Source organism: Dryobates pubescens, chromosome 13 (genome assembly GCF_014839835.1).
Source record: "Dryobates pubescens isolate bDryPub1 chromosome 13, bDryPub1.pri, whole genome shotgun sequence".
Classification (NCBI taxonomy): Eukaryota; Metazoa; Chordata; class Aves; order Piciformes; family Picidae; genus Dryobates; species Dryobates pubescens.
Genome location: NC_071624.1, coordinates 19,716,158 through 19,735,328, shown reverse-complemented (window position 1 = coordinate 19,735,328; position 19,171 = coordinate 19,716,158). Strand labels below are relative to the sequence as shown.

Below are 19,171 nucleotides of genomic sequence, written 5' to 3'. Positions count from 1 at the left end.
CAGCCCTGGCTCAAAACCTGCTAGAAAAATGCATTTTTAGCTAAGGGGAAAAAAACCCAAACCCAACCACCCCCCCACCCCGAATGGAAATTTTGCTCAGCCTTCCTCGAGTGCACTTCCAAAGGAACCCAACCAAAACAGGAGGAGGGCTGTTTGCTCCAGCAGCTCAGGGCTTTTGTTCTGCCCCTCAGTTCCTCACCAGGCTTCCAGAGTTGCTCTCCATGGGCTTAGATCCACCCAAAGAAAAGGCACAAATCAGTGTGGGGTTGGTGGAGCTGCTGCTTCAGGCAGGATTATTCCTCAGTGAGCATCCTGAGTGGCACTGATGTGCTGGGAACCCTGTGGGAGATGCATCCTGTGCTCAGCCTCCTGGGTGGCAGTCTTCCTTATCTCACCAATGTCCATCTCAGCCCAGTTTAGGGAGGCAGAAGGGACCTGCTGCACTCAGCAGGGCTGAAGCCCAGCAGGAACCCTGCTTCCAGAACAGCTCTCTGAGGTGGAGTGAGAAGGCTGCAAGATGCACCCAGGCTGGACTGCTAATCAGAGCTTCACTGGCCCAGGGACAGTTTATTGGGACATAAGGACAGGATTGTCCTGAGTGGGGAAGAATTGATGGCTGGGAACCTGGGCATTGGCAGGTGGGAAGCTGGGAAGTGGTGCAGTCACCATGGGACTTGGTGAAGCCACTGTTCCTGGAGGGGTCCCAGGCAGGTGTAGACATGGCACTGGGGGGCTTGGTTTAATGGCTGTGGTGGTGTTGGGTTGATGGTTGGACTCCATCAACCCACCTTAAAGCTCATCCAGCTCCAACCCCCTGCCATGGGCAGGGACACCTCCCACCAGCCCAGATTGCTCAGGGCCTCATCCAGCCTGGACTTCAGCACCTCTGGGATGGAGGCAGCCACAGCCTCCCTGGGCAACCTGTGCCAGAGCCTCCCCACCCTCACCCTCAACAATTTCTTCCTCATCTCCAGTCTCAGTCTCCCCTCTCCCAGCTCAAAGCCATTGTCCCAGCACTCCCAGCCCTTGATAAAAGCTCTCCTGCAGCCCTTTCAGGTGCTGGAAGGCTGCTCTAAGGTCTCTGGACAAGCTGTGCCAGTGCCACAGCATCCCCACAGAGAAAAAGGTCCTCCTCATGTCTAATCTAAACCCAGCTCCTTCCAGTTTGAAGCCATCAGCCCTCATCTGTGGCATACTAAGGCACAGACCCCCAGCTCATGCTGTCACTCCATGCCTTGGTCAAAAGTCCTTCCCCAGCTCTCCTGGAGCCCCTCCAGTTACTGGAAGGCTGCTCTGAGGTCTTCCTGGAGCCTTCTCTTCTCCAGGCTGAACAGCCCCAGCTCTCCCAGCCTGAACAGCCCCACAGGGGAGGTTCTCCAACCTCTGATCATCTTGGTGGCCTCCTCTGGACCCTCTCCAACAGCTCCAGGTCCTTCTTGTGCTGGGGGTGGCACCAGCTGGAGCAACAGGCTGAGGCTGGCAGCAAACCAGAGGTTTTCCCCCCTGCCACAATCATTCTCCAGACTCTGCACACCGAGAATGCAGATCTCCCCCCAGCCCTCCCTGCCTGCTTTTGCCCAACCCCACTGACAGCCACATTGTGAAGGGAGCCCAGCCCAGGCTGTGTTCTTCCAGCTTGGCTGCACTCAGAGAGGAGATCCCAGGCAATGATCTGTTCCCCTGTCATGCAGCCACGTCAGGGATCACCCGAGCATCGCTTTGTGCCAGCTTCAACCCCGCAGATTAACGCAGAGGAAGGAAGATGTTGCTAAGGGCTGGGCTGACTGAATGGCACCCAGCTCCATTCTGGGATGCACCACAGCAGATGGATGAGTAATTACCCTGCAACAACTTCTGACTCCTTGAGATGAGCTGGCAGAGGGGCAGCATAGAAGATGAGCTCCAGCAGGCTGTGTTGTTCCCGCGACTTGCTTCCAGTGGATGCCCCTTCAGCAAACAGCCCAGGAGCCCTCAGCCTCCACTGGAGCTGCATCCTTCCACAGCCAGCCTGGGGACCTGCCCTCCTTGGTGAGGAAGCTGAGAGCCTGCCAGTGATGATCTGACAGAAAGCAATCCTGAATAATCAGCACTATTAATACAGCACCTGCCCAAAGAGGCCTTTGCCTAAGGAAGAATTGGAATTCCCCTGAGAAGAATTCTCCCCCTTCCCCTCCTCCTGTCTCCTCCTCCTCCTCTCTTCTTATTCCTTCTCCTTCCCTCATTTCATTCCCTCCTCTCCTCTTGTCTTTTTCTCCTTCTCTTTTCTCCTTCTTCCTTCTCCTACCATTCTCTCCCCCTTCTCCTCCTTCTCATTCTCCTTCCTTCCTTCCTCTCCTTCTCCTTCCTTCTTCTCCCCTTTCTCTTTCTCCTTGCCTCTTCTTTTCCTTCCCTCCTCTTTATCCTTCCTCTTCCCTATTTCTCTTTTCTCCATCCCTCTTCTCTTCTTTCCTTCTTTTCCCTCCTCTTCTTTTCTTTCCTTCTTTTTCCTCCTCTTCTTTCCTTCTTTCTTCTCTTCCTCTCATCTCCCCTCTCCTTTCTCTTTCCACACTCATTTTCATCTTCTCTCCTTCTCCTACAACTCTCTTCCCCTGTTCCTCTTTCTCCTTCCCTCTTCTTCTCCTCTTTCTCCTTCCCTCTTCTTCTCCTCTTTCTCCTTCTCCTTTCCACTTATTTCCTTTGTTACTGCACTTCTCTCTTCTCCCTTTTCCTCCTCCTCCTCTTCTCTTCCTCTCCCTTCCCCTCTTTCAGCTGCCCCCTGTCTAGCTGTCCATGCAGGAGGCCCAGGACAAGACCCCACCAGCTGCATCCAGCACAACCACCCCAAGACCTCACTCCCTGCCCCCCCGATCAAACTCTTCTACTGCAATAACGAGAGGCATCTGCTGGAACTCTTCAGGGAGGGCAATGATCACATCCCCCAGCACAATGCCATTTGCTGAAGGGCAGCAGATTACTCAGGACTGATCTGCAGCCCAATTAATGCCAGCGCTGCCTTTCCAGGCTCCTCTGCGGGGAACGTGATCCAGCCAAACCCCTGGCATCAGCACTTCCTCACCACCCAGCTCCCAGCCTGCCCTGCTGGTGGAAAAAAGTCCTTTCAGGGCTTCTGCAACCTGCTTTTCACCTGAACAAGCAACTTCTCCCACCAGGAGGTCTGCCCAGAGCAGCATTTGTGTCTGCCCAGGGGTCCATAGAATCACAGAACGCAGAGCGGTAGGGGTTGGAAGGAGCCTCTGGCAATCATCCAGTCCCAGCCCCTGCCCCAGCAGGGCAGGCTGCACAGGAACACATCCAGATGGGTCTTGAAAGTCTCCAGAGGAGACTCCACAACCTCTCTGCGCAGCCTGCTCCAGGCCTCCAGCATCCTCACACCGAAGAAGTTTCTCCTCACGCTGAGGTGGAACTTTCTGAGTGCCAGCTGGTGCCCATTGCCCCTTGGCCTGTGCCTGGGCACCACTGACAAGAGCCTGACCCCTTCTTGGCAGCCACCCTCCAGATCCCCTCTCAGGCTGCTCTTCTCCAGGCCTCTCAGCCTTTCCTCATCAGACAGAGATGTTCCACTCTGTCCATTTTCCTCACAGCCTCTCTTGCATCCTCTCCAGCAGATCCTTGTCCCTCCTGAACCAGGGAGCCCAGAACTGGACACAATACTCAGCCATAGGTTCATAGAATGGTTTGGGTTGGAATGGACCTTGAAGACCACCTAAGTTCCAACCCCCCCTGGCAGTGGCAGGGACACCTCCCAGCAGACCAGCTGCTTTTTGCCCTTCCAGAGCCCTCTGCAGAGACTTGCTCACGTTTCTCTCACCTCGGAGCAGTGTGATGGCATCTCATCTCAAGGCACTGACAGCTCTTCAGGTGATCTCCAAGCCCTGCCAAGCACTTCCAAGCCAAAGATCTGCTTGTACTTTCCCGGGGCCAGTGCTGGCCAGGCAAGTCCTGAGCACATCCCAAAGAAAGGGCCCTGAGCAGCCACTTTGCTCCTGGAAAGGCTCCCATTTAATTAACAAAAGGATCTGCAAGAGGGCTGTCGCTGGATGCCAAAGGCACAACCGCTCCTTAGGTCCTCGGAGGAGAAGAATAATCACTCCTGAAGTCTCCAGGGCAGTCAAGAGAAGATGTGCAATTCATCACCCCCGGCTGGGGATGGGCAGCCAAGAGCTGGCCTGAGAGAAGAGCTGCTGGAGGCTGGACAGCTGGGGACAGCAGCTCACCCCAACAGCCTTCTGGTGCCAGGGAACAGCAATGTGCCCTGGGGGGGCAAGAGGGCCAATGGGGTCCTGGGGTGCATTAGGAGGAGTGTGTCCAGCAGCTCCAGGGAGGTTCTCCTCCCCCTCTGCTCTGCCCTGGTAAGACCTCACCTGCAATACTGCAGCCAGCTCTGGGCTGCCCAGTTCAGGAGGGACAGGGATCAGCTGGAGAGCTCCCAGGATGGTGAAGGGACTGGAGCACTGCCCTGGGAGGAGAGGCTGGGCGACCTGGGGCTGTTTAGTCTGGGGAATGGAACACTGAGAGGGGATTCATGAATGTCTGAGGGCTGGGGGCCAGGAGGGAGGGGGCAGGCTCTGCTCAGCTGCACCCTGTGGTAGGACAAGGGGCAATGGATGGAAACTACAGGACAGGAGAATCCACCTCAACATGAGGAGGAACTTCTGCACTGTGAGGGTCACAGAGCCCTGGAGCAGGCTTCCTTCCAACCCCTAACATCCTATGGTCCCCAGAGAGGTTGTGGAGTCTCTTTCTCTGGAGACTTCCAAGCCCCATCTGGATGTGTTCCTGTGTGACCTGTGCTGGATTCTGTGCTCCTGCTCTGGCAGGGGGGTGGGATTGGATGATCTTCAGAGGCCCCTTCCAACCCCTTACACCCTGTGATCTGGACACACTAAGGACCTCCATGTGCTTTACAAACCTCCAGGAGGAAGCAGCAACCATGCTGCTGGAATTCTGGACAGGTGGTGCTGTCTTCTGGAGTCTTTGTGGCAGAGGGATGAAGCCAAGCAGCTGTGAAACTGCAGGTTGAGAGCAAGGGACTAAAGCTTCTCAGGCAGCAAGCAGGGCTGCAGCAGCAGGAAATCCAGCCCTGGCACAAGCTGCCTTTCAAGGCAGCCTCCCTGGGCAGCAGCAGCACACAGCAGTCCCCCCTGAACATCCACCTGATGGGGAGGTGCAGATGTAGGCAGGTGGTCACCCCAGTTTGGGGCAAAACACAGAAGAATGGGGAAAAAATGAACTTCAACTGAGCCTTCTGGTTGGCTTAAAACTGGGGGGGAGGAAAGCATCTCCTGAATCAAAGAGCAGTGCAAAAGCACCCAGCTGAGCTCCAGACCCTCTGAACCCTCACTTCAGGCTTGCAGCAGGATGATCAACAGCCCAGAGGAGGGGACTGAAGGAGCATCCTGAAATAACTTCAGTCACACCTCCTGTTTCATGGAGTCACAGAGCTGTTTGGGTTGGAAGAGACCTCTCAAGCCCAAGCAGTACCCAGCACTGCCAGCTCACCCTCACCATAGGAGGAGAGTAGGACTTCTTACTTCAAGGAGGGACTGTCCCACTACAAGCAGTGGTGCCCAGGGACAGGCCAAGGGGCACAAAGTGGCAGCCAGGAGGCTCCATGTGAGCAGGAGGAGAAAGTTGTTTGGTGTGAGGCTGCTGGAGGCCTGGAGCAGGCTGCCCAGAGAGGTTGTGGAGTCTGCTGGTGTGGAGAGCTTCCAACCCCCCCTGGGCACTGTGCTGCTGGGCAAGCTGCTGGGGGTGCCCTGCTGGAGCAGGGCTTGGGGAGCTCCAGAGGTCCCTTCCAGCCTTGGATTCCCTCCACATCCTCACCCACACTGCTTTCATCCCAGCCTCCCCTATTCATACATGACACAGGCAGGGAACCTGAAGGATCGATTCAGGGAGCCCTGGCAGGACCCACCCGGGGAGCCCTGCAGGACCCTCCCGGGGAGCCCTGCAGGACCCTCCCGGGGAGACCCTGCAGGACCCTCCCGTGGAGCCCTGCAGGACCCTCCCGGGGAGCCCCTGCAGGACCCTCCCGGGGAGCCCTGCAGGACCCTCCCGGGGAGACCCTGCAGGACCCTCCCGGGGAGCCCTGCAGGACCCACCCGGGGAGACCCTGCAGGACCCTCCCGTGGAGCCCTGCAGGACCCTCCCGGGGAGCCCCTGCAGGACCCTCCCGGGGAGCCCTGCAGGACCCTCCCGGGGAGACCCTGCAGGACCCTCCCGGGGAGCCCTGCAGCACCCTCCCGGGGAGCCCTGCAGCACCCTCCCGGGGAGACCCTGCAGCACCCTCCCGGGGAGACCCTGCAGGACCCTCCCGGGGAGCCCCTGCAGGACCCTCCCGGGGAGACCCTGCAGGACCCTCCCGGGGAGCCCTGCAGGACCCACCCGGGGAGACCCTGCAGGACCCTCCCGGGGAGCCCTGCAGGACCCTCCCGGGGAGCCCCTGCAGGACCCTCCCGGGGAGCCCTGCAGGACCCACCCGGGGAGACCCTGCAGGACCCTCCCGGGGAGACCCTGCAGGACCCTCCCAGGGAACCTACCAAAGAAAACCAACCAAGGAGCAGGTGGAAACTGAAATCATTTGGGAAGAGGATGTTTGCAATCAGCACTGCAGGACCCACCCAGGGAGACCCTGCAGGACCCTCCCAGGGAACCTACCAAAGAAAACCAACCAAGGAGTAGGTGGAAACTGAAATCATTTGGGAAGAGGATGTTTGCAATCAGCACTGCAGGTTGGAGAGCCTCAGCAGACCAAAAGCAAGGGCACCCCTCCCCCCCCCCAGCCATTTATGCAAAACCTATGCTGGCTTTTAAGCCAAGGCCACATCTGGATGGGGCTCTATAGATCAGGCTGCACAGGAAATTGGGAGAACCTCCAGGCTGTAAGCTATATCCCAATAAATATAATGGGAGTGTGCTCTGAGCAGATTAGGGGGGGATTAAGGAGCAGGATTACAGGAGCACACCAGGGCCCCCTCAATAGATTTTTGCCATCTAAAGATTAAATGTTTTAAAGCTTGGAGGCATGAAAGGAGCCTGGCCAAGGGAGCCTGGCCAAGAGGCTGTGGCAAAGGGACCACTCCTGCATTCCCTCCTTCTGTGGCAGCCCTGTCAGGGGTGTAAAGATGATCTCAGAAGGAGGGATGAGGGATGGAGAGTGTGAGCTGCCCGCTCAGCCCCGGGGCGTTGCTCCACCTCCTGTTGCACTGGGCCAGGTCAGCCAAGCAGAGAAGCATCGTAAGATGATGAGGGAACTGCAAACAGCTGCAGCAGTGCCTTTCCCTGGCCCTCATCTTGGCTTCCTGCCACCTCAGACCTTGCTGTGCCAGAGGTTAAATCCATCCCGTGGTGTTTAACAGCCTCTGCTGGCCTCGCCTGATGCCTAACAGGATTTTGAGCATGCTCCTGCTTTCTGCATCCCAATCATCCCCTGGCAGGGAGCTCCCCAGGTCCACTTCCAGGGCACAGGAACAGCTGGGGAGGAGCAGCTGAAGGAGCTGGGGGTGTTCAGCCTGCAGAAGAGGAGGCTGAAAGGAGACCTCCTTGCTCTCTGCAGCTCCCTGAGAGGAGGCTGGAGCCAGGCGGCGGTTGGGCTCTGCTCCCAAGGAACAAGCAACAGGACAAGAGGAGATGGCCTCAAGTCACACCAGGGAAGGTTCAGGTTGGCCATGAGGAACAAGTTCTGCCCCAAAAGGGTTATCAAAGCCTGGCCCAGGCTGCCCAGGTCAGTGGTGGAGTCTCCATCCCTGGAGGGGTTTTAAAGCCATGGAAATGTGGTGCTGAGGGCCATGGTTTGGTGCTGAGCTGGCAATGCTGGGCTGAGGCTTGGGCTGGATAACCTTAAAGATCTTTTCCAACCCAAGCAGTCCTACAATTCCATGCCAAGATGCTGGAAAGGTGGTTTCTGGGGGATTTTTTTGTGCCTCCCCTGGTTCCCAGGTCACAGGAGCCAGGGAGCTGTCAAAGGCTGCTGTTGACTTGGAACATATCTGCTGTAATTCCTGTCAATCATCTTCCCCCTGAGCTCAAAGCCTCTCTAATCTCCTGCTGCAGAGACAATCCCAGCACCCACAGCCCTCTGCTTTCCACAGCCCAGCTTAATGGATCCATTGGGGATGGGATGGCCAGGACTGCCTGGGGGATTTGAAGCACAGAATCACCCAGGGTGGAAAAGACCTCAGAGATCATCAAGTCCAACCTAACACCCAACACCTCCTGACAACTAAACCATGGCTCCAAGCCTTTTTTGAACACCTCCAGGCACAGGGACTCCACCACCTCCCTGGGCAGCACATCCCAAGGGCCAATCTCTCTTGCTGGGAAGAACTTTCTCCTCACCTCCAGCCTAAACGTCCTCTGGCACAGCTTGAGACTGTGTCCTCTTGTTCTGGTGCTGGGTGCCTGGGAGAAGAGACCAACCCCCAGCTGGCTACAACCTCCCTTCAGGTTGTAGAGAGCAATAAGGTCTCCTCTGAGCCTCCTCTTCTCCAGGCTGAACATCAGCCCCAGAAATGTATGAACCCCAGCAGTTCACTCTTCTGCATCTTAAGTTGCCTCCAGTGGTAGTTTCCTTTCTAGCTACAGAACTCAGGGGTGGAGAGGACTTCCCAAGTTCCTTCTGCAGGAGTAGTCATCTTTTGGTCCATGCTGGCCAATGCCTTTGGTTCTCACCACAAAGGAAAGGAAAGGAAAGGGAAGGAGAATTGGGACCAAAAAGGAGAAGGGGGGGGGGGGGGGGGGGGCAGGGAGAAGGGAGAAAAAAGGGAGAAGGGAGAGGGGGAGAAAAAGGGAGAAGGGAGAGGGGGGGAAAGGGAGAAGGGAGAGGGGGGGAAAGGGAGAAGGGAGAGGGGGGGAAAGGGAGAAGGGAGAGGGGGGGAAAGGGAGAAGGGAGAGGGGGGGAAAGGGAGAAGGGAGAGGGGGGGAAAGGGAGAAGGGAGAGGGGGGGAAAGGGAGAAGGGAGAGGGGGGGAAAGGGAGAAGGGAGAGGGGGGGAAAGGGAGAAGGGAGAGGGGGGGAAAGGGAGAAGGGAGAGGGGGGGAAAGGGAGAAGGGAGAGGGGGGGAAGGGAGAAGGGAGGGGGGGAAGGGAGAAGGGAGGGGGGGGAAGGGAGAAGGGAGGGGGGGGAAGGGAGAAGGGGGGGGGGAAAGGGAGAGGGGGGGAAAGGGAGAGGGGGGGGAAAGGGAGAGGGGGGGAAAGGGAGGGGGGGGGAAAGGGAGGGGGGGGGAAAGGGAGAAGGGAGAGGAGGGGAAAGGGAGAAGGGAAGAAAAAGGAGGGGGGGGGGGAGGAGAAGGGAGAGGGGGGGAAAAAAAGGAGAAGGGAGAGGGAAAAGAGTCGATTTCCAAAGGGCTGTTTGCTGGTCAGTCACCCTACAAGAGCTGCAGCTCAGCAGTCCCCAGCCCCCAGCTCTTACTTAGCTTCACAGCAGCAAGCAGCACGGAGAGGGCAGCATCCCAGCGCTTCCCCAGGCTGCAGCAAACCGGGGGGACAGCTTCAGGGGGGTCACTCCAAACACAGGGAATGTGCCAGGGGCCGGAGTGCTGGGGGCAGAACTTGCCCTGCCGGAAGACTTCCTTGGCCGAGCATAAAGCAGACAAAAGGCAAAGAGCAGCCCCAGCCCGGCGGGGCCGCTCCGGCGGGGCCGCCCCGGCGGGGCCGCTCCGGCGGGGCCGCAGGGCTCCGTGACCTCCATAAATACTTTCCACGCAGAACATTTGCCAGCAGCATGTTCCTCAGAAGCTGCCTGGCTGCTTTGCCAGACACAGACATATAAGATTTCACCTCCAGGCTCTCCAGCTGCAGCTGCCCAGGCATTCAGATGCTATTTTAGCCCTGAGAGAGCAGAGGAGCGAGGTTTGGGAGGGCACAGGGAGAGCCAAGCTCATACAATTTGGGCTCAAAAATCACAGAATCCCTGAAGGGATCCTCCAGGGAGGCTGCATCAGGGTGTCTAGAGACAGGCTGAGGGGGAATGGTTTGAAGCTGAGGCAGAGCAGGGTTAGAGTGGAGCTGAGGAAGAAGTTCTTCTGCAGGAGGGTGACTGAGACTCTGGCACAGGCTGCCCAGGGAGGCTGTGGTGGAGTCTCCATCCCTGGAGGGGTTTCAAAGCCCTGGAGCTCTGATGCTGAGGGCCATGGTTCAGCAGTGAGATGGCAGTACTGGGGTAAGGCTTGGACTGGGTGATCTTAAAGGTCTCTTCCAACCAAAAGTAGTCTGCGACTACTGTGATCAAGCCAAGCACACTACTGTTGTCTTCACCTTCCAACCCCCTGCCTACTCCCTCTTTCCCCAGGCTGTCCCAGGCTCCCTGCATGGATGAAGTCCTCTCCTTTGGATGCTCTTCCTACCACACAACACTTGTACTTCACAGCCTGATGCCTGCCAGACTCTGGTGCTCAGCCTTTCAGTCCATTTGCTCCAGTTTCAGGGCACAGACAAGGACAGAGATCCCACTGAGGCACCTGCCACGGTCACAACATCCCTGCTTTCCATGTGCCTTGCTCCACTCTTCAGCTGTCACCTCTTTCATGCTCCTGAATAAAGGAGTTTTCATCACACCACCAGACAGAGTAGTTCCTTCTACCCAGCCTTGAAGGAGGTAGCTCAGCAGATGGCCACAAACAAGTGGTATTAGAAGAGAAAGGTCAGATTCAGAGCTTGAAGAGGTCACAGGTAGTTGGCTTTTGCTCAAAGCTGTGTTCAAAACACTCAGAAAAGAAAAGCCAGGAGAGCAGCCAGCCTCCTCAGCGGGCAGCCAGCCTCCTCAGGGGGCAGCCAGCCTCCTCAGCGGGCAGCCAGCCTCCTCAGGGGGCAGCCAGCCTCCTCAGCGGGCAGCCAGCCTCCTCAGGGGGCAGCCAGCCTCCTCAGCAGGCAGCCAGCCTCCTCAGGGGGCAGCCAGCCTCCTCAGGGGGCAGCCAGCCTCCTCAGGGGGCAGCCAGCCTGCTCAGCGGGCAGCCAGCCTCCTCAGGGGGCAGCCAGCCTCCTCAGCGGGCAGCCAGCCTCCTCAGGGGGCAGCCAGCCTCCTCAGGGGGCAGCCAGCCTCCTCAGAGGGCAGCCAGCCTCCTCAGCGGGCAGCCAGCCTCCTCAGCGGGCAGCCAGCCTCCTCAGCGGGCAGCCAGCCTGCTCAGCGGGCAGCCAGCCTCCTCAGCGGGCAGCCAGCCTCCTCAGGGGGCAGCCAGCCTCCTCAGCGGGCAGCCAGCCTCCTCAGCGGGCAGCCAGCCTGCTCAGCGGGCAGCCAGCCTCCTCAGCGGGCAGCCAGCCTCCTCAGCGGGCAGCCAGCCTCCTCAGCGGGCAGCCAGCCTCCTCAGCGGGCAGCCAGCCTCCTCAGGGGGTAGCCAGCCTCCTCAGCGGGCAGCCAGCCTCCTCAGGGGGTAGCCAGCCTCCTCAGCGGGCAGCCAGCCTGCTCAGGGGGCAGCCAGCCTGCTCAGGGGGCAGCCAGCCTCCTCAGGGGGTAGCCAGCCTCCTCAGGGGGCAGCCAGCCTCCTCAGCGGGCAGCCAGCCTCCTCAGCGGGCAGCCAGCCTGCTCAGGGGGCAGCCAGCCTCCTCAGGGGGCAGCCAGCCTCCTCAGGGGGCAGCCAGCCTCCTCAGCGGGCAGCCAGCCTCCTCAGGGGGTAGCCAGCCTCCTCTGGGGGCAGCCAGCCTCCTCAGCGGGCAGCCAGCCTCCTCTGGGGGCAGCCAGCCTCCTCAGCATTTGTGAACCTGCCTGCAGGTGTGAATGGCCTCCTGGGCAAAGGCTGCCCATGGTGCCAGGTGGTTGCTCAGGCAGGTTCCTTATGGAACCATTTAGGTTGGAAAAGCCCTCACAGAATCACTGAAACATTCAGGTTAGGAAAGACCCTCAGGATCACCAAGTCTGCCCCGGGACCCTACTGTACAAGGCTCAGCCCTAAACCACAGCCCCAAGCACCACATCCAAACCACCTCTAAACACATCCAGGCTTGGTGACTCCATCACCTCCCTGGGCATTCCAGTGCCTGAGATCCAAAACCATTGAGTCCAACCAGAAGTTCCTCATAGGTCAAACCATTTAGAGTCAGAGATTCATAGAATGGTTTGGGTTGGAAGGGACCTTGAAGATCATCCAGTTCCAACCCCCCTGCTGTGGGCAGGGACACCTCCCACCAGCCCAGCTTGCTCAAGACCCCATCCAGGCAGCTCCAGGGAGGGGACATCCACCACCTCCCTGGGTCTGTCCCTTGCTGCAGCACAGCCAGCCCCCGAGGAGCCCAGCAGAGGGCCTGCAGAGGTACCTGTACTTCATGCCTGTCTCGGCTCGGGTGGTGTCTTGCAGGGCCAGCCCATGCAGGTGCAGGAACCTCTCCAGCTGCTTCAGCTCCAGGTCTCTGCTCAGCTTGCCCGGCCAGCCCGTGGCAGGAGGGCAGGCTCTGGGAGCCAGGCTTTGCCTTTTCCCTCTTAGGAGCCCTTCACTGGGCTTCTGCAGGCTTGGCTTGGGGGCTGGGATGTCTGCACAGGCAGCCTTGTACAAATGCATGGTCCTCAGGTGCAGCTGCAGAGACCCTCGATGCCCAGCAGATGCTGTGAGGAGCTTCCACCCTATGCTCTGCTGCCAGGAGAGCCCAGTGCCACCCAGCTCCCAGCAGCACAAGATGGGATGGGATGGGCTGGGTTGTGCTGCCCAGGAGGACCTCAGGACTACACAGCATGATTTTCCTCCCACCCATTCTTTTTTTGATGCCCAGGAAGGATTCCAGCCAAGCTCACAACCTTGTTCCTCTGCTGAAACCTCTCATGGTCAAGGGCTGCAAGGGACAAGGGCTACCAGTGGGAATGGAGCACCCAGCCCATTTCCCAGCTCTTATATTTAGATGATGAGAAATATTTGTTTGGGATTCCAGCCAAGGCAGTAAAGCAAGTGCTCTCCCAGGGTTTATTCTGGGGCTTGGCCTGGGCAGATGAGTGCTGCAAGCAGCTCTTCTGCAGCTCAGGAAACCCTCTTGTGTTCTCACAGTCTGTGGTGGACTCTCCCAGCTTAGGTTTCCTGGTCTGCAACTCTCTCCAGCGCCTCCAAGCCCTCCCCAGCCCTCCTCAGTGCCTCCAAACCCTCCCCAGAGCCTCCGAGCCCTCCCCAGCACCTCCAAGCCTCCTGGGGCTTTGATGATTAGCTGAAAGAATCACAGACTCACAGAACTGTCAGGCTTGGAAGGGAGCACAAGGCTCAGCCAGCCCCAACCCCCTGCCATGGGCAGGGACACCTCACACCACAGCAGGTTGCTCACAGCCACATCCAGCCTGGCTGCAAACACCTCCAGGCAGGAGGCTTCCACCACCTCCCTGGGCAGCCTGTGCCAGGCTCTCACCACCCTGCTGGGGAACAACTTCTTCCTCACAGCCAATCTCAGTCTCCCCACTTCTAATGTTGCTTCATTCCCCCTAGTCCTGGGAGGAAGAAGCTGGCCAACATTTGAGGAAGGATTGAGCACCAGGCACTGGAGCTGGGGCAGGGAAGGAGGAGCAGCTCCTGGGAGGCTGTGTGCACCCCCAGCAGCCCATGCAGGGATGGAGAAGGGCTGTGGGAAGGAAGCTGATCCCAGCAGCAGATCCAGAACCTCCCTCTTGGCTCCACGCAACCAGCTGCCTCTCAGGATGGAATCGCAGAACATCTTTGGTTGGAAGAGACCTTCAAGCTCACCCAGTCCAACCTTTGACTCAGCACTGAAGGGTCACCACTAAACCATGTCCCTAAGTGCCAGGTCCACCTCCAGGGATGGTGACTCCACCACTGCCCTGGGCAGACCATTCCAAGGTTTGAGAAGCCTTTCAGTGAAGAAAGGGAGCAGCAGGTGAGGACAGGGGCACAGGGCTGAGCACTGTGCCTAAACCTCAAGGTGCCAAAGCAGCAGAGCTGTCAGCACTGCTGAAGAGCAAAGGGAAAGTTCCTGCTTCTCAGCATCTTCATCCCTCAGAAGGGGTGGGAGAGGTGGCACAGCTTTGGGTGCATGATCAAAGCCAGCACCACAGACATCCAGCACCCAAGACAGCATCCAGAAGGATCTGAAAAAACCTTTTCTGGCCAGCACCAGCCCACAGGGAGCCAATCCTGACCACAGCCTGGAGGCAGATTTCTGAGGCTCTTGTGTTCCAGGAGGCTCCAGCCCTGCCCTGCCCTTCAGTCCCAAACACACCAGGAAAAAGAAGTGAAATAATCAACTGCTGGAGGTATCATGGACTCAGCTAATCCTTAAATCTTCCAAAGCAGATCAAGAAAGACTGATCCCAAGCCCAGAACATATTTCAGAAGATTAGAACTCAGTGTCACAGAGGGGAGCTTCGCCTGGACAGTTGGATCCCCCAGGGGCTCTTTCTCCTCAACTCTTGTGTCAGGGCCCTGAGGACACTAATCAACCTCAGTGTCCCTGATGTCCCAGGCTGGGGTGGTGGCAGAGCTCCTGGCCTGCCACCCCCCAGCTCCATGGTCCCATGGCTGACACCCATCCTGCTCTCGTGGTGCTGGCTGAGCTGAGCCATCCCCAGTGGGGTGCAGGTGGTGGTTTGCAGCTCTGCTCTTTGCAGCTCCGGTGCCCTCAGTGGAGGCAGTCAGGGTTCCCTGTGACCACAGCCACGTCTACCTCTCAGGAGCCACATTTTCCCCTCCCAGCAGTGGAACACCAAAGGCAGAGGCTGTGATTCATAGATTCACAGAATGGTTTTCACCCACTTCCAAACTCCCTGGCATGGGCAGGGACACCTCCTGCTAGCCCAGCTTGCTCAAGGCCACATCCAACCTGGCTTTCAGCACTTCCAGCCTTGGAGCCTCCACAGCTGCTCTGGACAACCTGTTCCAGTGCCTCAGCACCCTCCTGGGGAAGAATTTCTTCCTCAAGTCTCATCTAAATCCAGCTCCTTGCAGTTTGAAGCCATCAGCCCTCACCTGTCACTCCCTGCTTCTGTGCAAAGTCCCTCTCCAGCTCTCCCAAAAGTTATTCCTCAGCACTTTGCTTTTGCAGCTCCTTTGAACCCCAGAAGGTGCCTGACCACGAGCTGGTGTGGCCAGTGAGCACTGCATCCAAGAAACTGAATCAGGGAACCCCAGCCTGGTCTGGGACCAAACAGATCAGGGGAGGGACCTTAAAAACCATCCAGTTCCAGCAGGGACATCTACCAGAGCAGCTTACTCGAGGCTCCATTCAAGCTGACTTTGAACACTTCTAGGCTTGGAGCCTCCACAGCTTCCCTGGGCAACCTGTTCCAGTGCCTCACCACCCTCCTGGGGAAGGAGTTCCCCCTCAGGTCCAAACTGCTTCACCTCAGGCTCCAGAGCCATCCATGTGCCTTTCCTGGGGCTCCTCAGACATTTCTGCTCTCAGCTGCTCACTCCATCTCCCACAGCTTCCTCTTGCTGCCATTTCAATTCTCCTTAGTGCTACCCTAATGATACGTACTGGCCATTGGAATGGGCTGCCCAGGGAGGTGGTGGAGGCTCCAAGCCTAGAGGTGTTCAAGAGGAGACTGGATGAGGACTTGGTGCCATGGTTGAGTTGATCAGATGGTGCTGGGTGATAGCTTGGACTGGATGATCTCAAAGGTCTTTTCCAACCTGGTTAATTCTATCCTATCCCATCCTATCCCATCCTGGGTTTGATTCATTTCTAATCCCAGCACATCTGCAAGACCTCTCTTTGTGCCAAGCACTTCAGACAGCCTCCCTCTGTCTGGGATTAGGGCAGATCTCACCCCAAATCCCTGCTGCTATTGATGCATTGCTGGGCAAAACAGTGACCCCCCCCTCCCTGTCTGGCAGCAGCTCAGCCCTTCATGGTGGAGGAAAGCCACAGGCTCCCTGTCCCTGAAGCCACCCTGAGCAGGCACAGCCACCCTGTCCCCACCAGGCTACTGCTCAGGGATGGGGTGGAACCGGGATGGCACCACCAGGCAGCTCCTATGCAGGTTCCTGTTTCTTTAAGGGTCTTAGTGGGGGCAGGAGATTAGGGGGTTGCACAGCTCATTTCCACTAATACCCAGATCCCCTTAGATTTGTTTTAAGGAATAAGATCAGACTCTGGAGGCTGTGACATTTAACATCCATTAGAAATTCAGCAGCTGGAGGTTTTTCCATCCTGAGTGGTTGGTTTGCTGCTGCCCAGCCCCGAGGAGGGAAGGGGATGTGGGGAAACAAAGACTGGAGGCCAGCAGCATCCAGCACACAGCTTTCCTACTGTGTTCTCCTATCACCCACACAGCAACAGCAACTTCTCAACCAAACTCCAGCCCCTTGGACGAGAAAGCTGATGAGAAGCAAGGCTGAGCAGCCACAGGCAGCTTGTGCTGAAGTTCAGGAGGCTAAGAAATAAGTCAGAAGAGTTTTTAGCTCTGCACTGGGCACCAGCTCTGCACTGGGCATCCATCACAGTGCTGGGAAAAAATGACAACCCTGGATAATCAGAGAGTTGTTAGGGTTGGAAGGGACCTCAAGGATCAGCCACTCCCAACCCCCTGCCATGGGCAGGGACACCTCACACCACAGCAGGTTGCTCACAGCCACCTCCAGCCTGGCTGCAAACACCTCCAGGCAGGAGGCTTCCACCACCTCCCTGGGCAGCCTGTGCCAGGCTCTCACCACCCTCCTGGGGAACAACTTCTTCCTCACAGCCAATCTCAATCTCCCCACTTCTAGTTTTGCTCCATTCCCCCAGTCCTATCCCTCCCTGACACCCTCACAAGTCCCTCCCCTGCATTCCTGTAGCCCCCTTCAGAAAAGTTAGAAAGGGCAAAGCCCCAAAGGGTTTGCATTATTATTATCATCAGCATGATGGAATCATTAAGGTTGGAAAAGACCTCCAAGATCATCAAGTCCAATCTCCTACCCAACACCTCCATGCCCACTAGAACAGAGGAATAATCAGAAAAGTCAGAATCAAATGTTGATGATGATGATGGTTATTATGGTTTGGGTTGGAAGGGACCATGCAGATCATTCATCCCTTCCATGGGCACAGACATTTTCCACCAGCCCAGCTTGCTCAAGGCCCCATCCAAGCTGGCCTGGAGCCTCCACCACCTCCCTGGGCAACCTGTTGCAGTGCTTCACCACCCTCCCAGCAAAGTTCCTCCTGATGTCCAATCTAAACCTAACCTGCTGCTGCTCCTCCTCCAAATGATCAGGAAAGTCAGAACAGTGGAGGCAAAAAAGGTTTCTATTACTGCTGCTGTTATTATCACCACCCAAATCATCAGCAAGGTCAGAGATGAGAAGACTTATTACTATTATTATTATTAACAATAATAGGTTTATTATTGTTGTTATTGTTATTTCTTTTACTGGTTGGGGTTGGAAGGGACCTTAAAGATCACCCAGTTCCAACCCCCCTGCCATGGGCAAGGCCACCTCATACCAGCCCAGGTTGCTCAAAGCCAGCATTTCAGAGACTAAAAGATTCTCTATTGTTGTTGTTGTTATCATCATCATCATCATTATTAATCATTATCATCATTATTAATCATTATCATCATCATTAATCATTATCACCATCATCATTATTAATCATTATCATCACCATCATCATCCAGATAATCAGAAGAGTCAGAATGGCAAAGATAAATGTTTGTATTATTACTAATCATCATTATTATTACTGTCATTATTACTCTTGCCATAATTATTATCACTATCATCATCATCATCACCTCAATAATCAGAAAGGTCAGAATGGCAAAGACAAAAGAGTTTGATTATTAATTATTATTATTACCACCAGCATCCAAATAACCTGAAAGGTCAGAATGGCAAAGACAAAAGAGGTGATGATGATGATGATGATGATTACCACCATCATCCAAATAATCAGAAAGGCCACAATAGCAAAGACAAAAGAGTTTGCTTATTGTTATCATCATCATCACTATCACCTAAATAATCAGAAAGGTCAGAACGGCAAAGATAACAGGGTGATGAGGATGATGATGGTGATGACTGTCACCTAAAGGGCCAGAAGGATCAGAGTGGCAAAGGAGAAAGGTTTTTATTGTCATCATCATCGTTCTGGGAGTGCTCAGGAAAGGCAGAGCGGAGCGAGAGCCCCGAGAGCCGCTCCTCACGCCCCCCTCTCGCAGTGCTGCCCCGAGGCAGGTACCTGTGCGGCATGCCGGTGGTGTAGGCGATGGTGTACTCGTGGGACAGTTCGCACACCCGCAGGTACCAATTCATCTCCAGCTCCCGCAGCAGCGCCAGGCGCCGGGCACGCTGCTGGGGCTGCCCGCCGCGGCCTCTGCTCTCCTTCGCGCTCTCCGAGGTGCTCTTCAGGGCTCTCTCCCTGCTCCCCAGGGAGAGCACCGACTGCTTCCTCAGCTTCAGGCTCTCCTCGGCGTTTTTGTTGCCCATGGTGCCCGTCCGTGCCGCCAGCATCTTGCCTGCCTCCCCCCTGCCACCGCAGCACCCTCAGCACCGAGCGGTTGCCCTCGAATGGTTTCAAACCCGATTCCCGGCGGCGTTTTTCCTCCCCCTAGGACCTGGGGCTGGCCACAAAGCTGTAATTAGATACGTGGCTGTGGAGCTTAACCAGAGAGAAGAGCTGTGACCTTCTCATGGAAACATCTGTGGGCGCCTCCTGCGCCCCGGGGGCTTCGTTTCGCAGCGGCCGAAAGAGGACAGGTCACAAAAACTCGGCAGAGAAAGGTGTGCCAAGCAGAGCACCCCAGCTCAGGCTGGCACAAACCTGAGTGTTGAGGTGGGGAGAGCTGGAGAAAGCAAAGGGTCCAGCTGCTGGAAGGGCTCCAGCTCGGGTAGGTGAAGTCCCACGTGTAGCTCAGTGTGGCTCAGACGGCAACCCCGCGGCCCCGGGGCTCACCCCAGCCAAGCGCAGCTCCTGCAGCAGGGTCCTCACCAAGCTGTCCCCTCCATCCCTCCTCCTCCTCCTCTCACATGCAGTCTCTTCCAGCTCCTCAGGTCATCCCATCCAGCAGGAACTTCCATTCCCCAAGGGATTCATGGCAACAGAGCTTTGCTCACTCTTGAGATGAGGACCAAGCGAAGGCTTCTCTGGCTTCTGGGGCTGGAGGAGCAGAAGGTGCTTGGGAACAGGTCTGAAAGGAGCCCACACCAGGGCTGAATTAATTTCCCTCTCTGGCCTGGCATGTTAAAGCTGCTGCAGAGATTACAGCTCTAATCACACTTTAGGAGCAGGAACATCTCCCTCTTTGGAGAGAGAGAGACAAAGAGGGGG

At 56.8% G+C, this 19,171-nt stretch overlaps 1 protein-coding gene across 1 annotated transcript in view; it reads right to left on the bottom strand.

Moving 5' to 3' along the window:
• The window catches only part of KCNAB1 (potassium voltage-gated channel subfamily A regulatory beta subunit 1), a 72,691-nt gene extending 53,979 nt beyond the window's left edge, over positions 1–18,712 (bottom strand). The window contains exon 1 of the mRNA XM_009906592.2: positions 18,083–18,712. Coding sequence (XP_009904894.2) covers positions 18,083–18,354 — 272 coding nt within the window. The 5' untranslated portion in view covers positions 18,355–18,712. The remainder of the gene's footprint in view (positions 1–18,082) is intronic.
• Between the last annotated feature and the right edge of the window lie 459 nt (positions 18,713–19,171).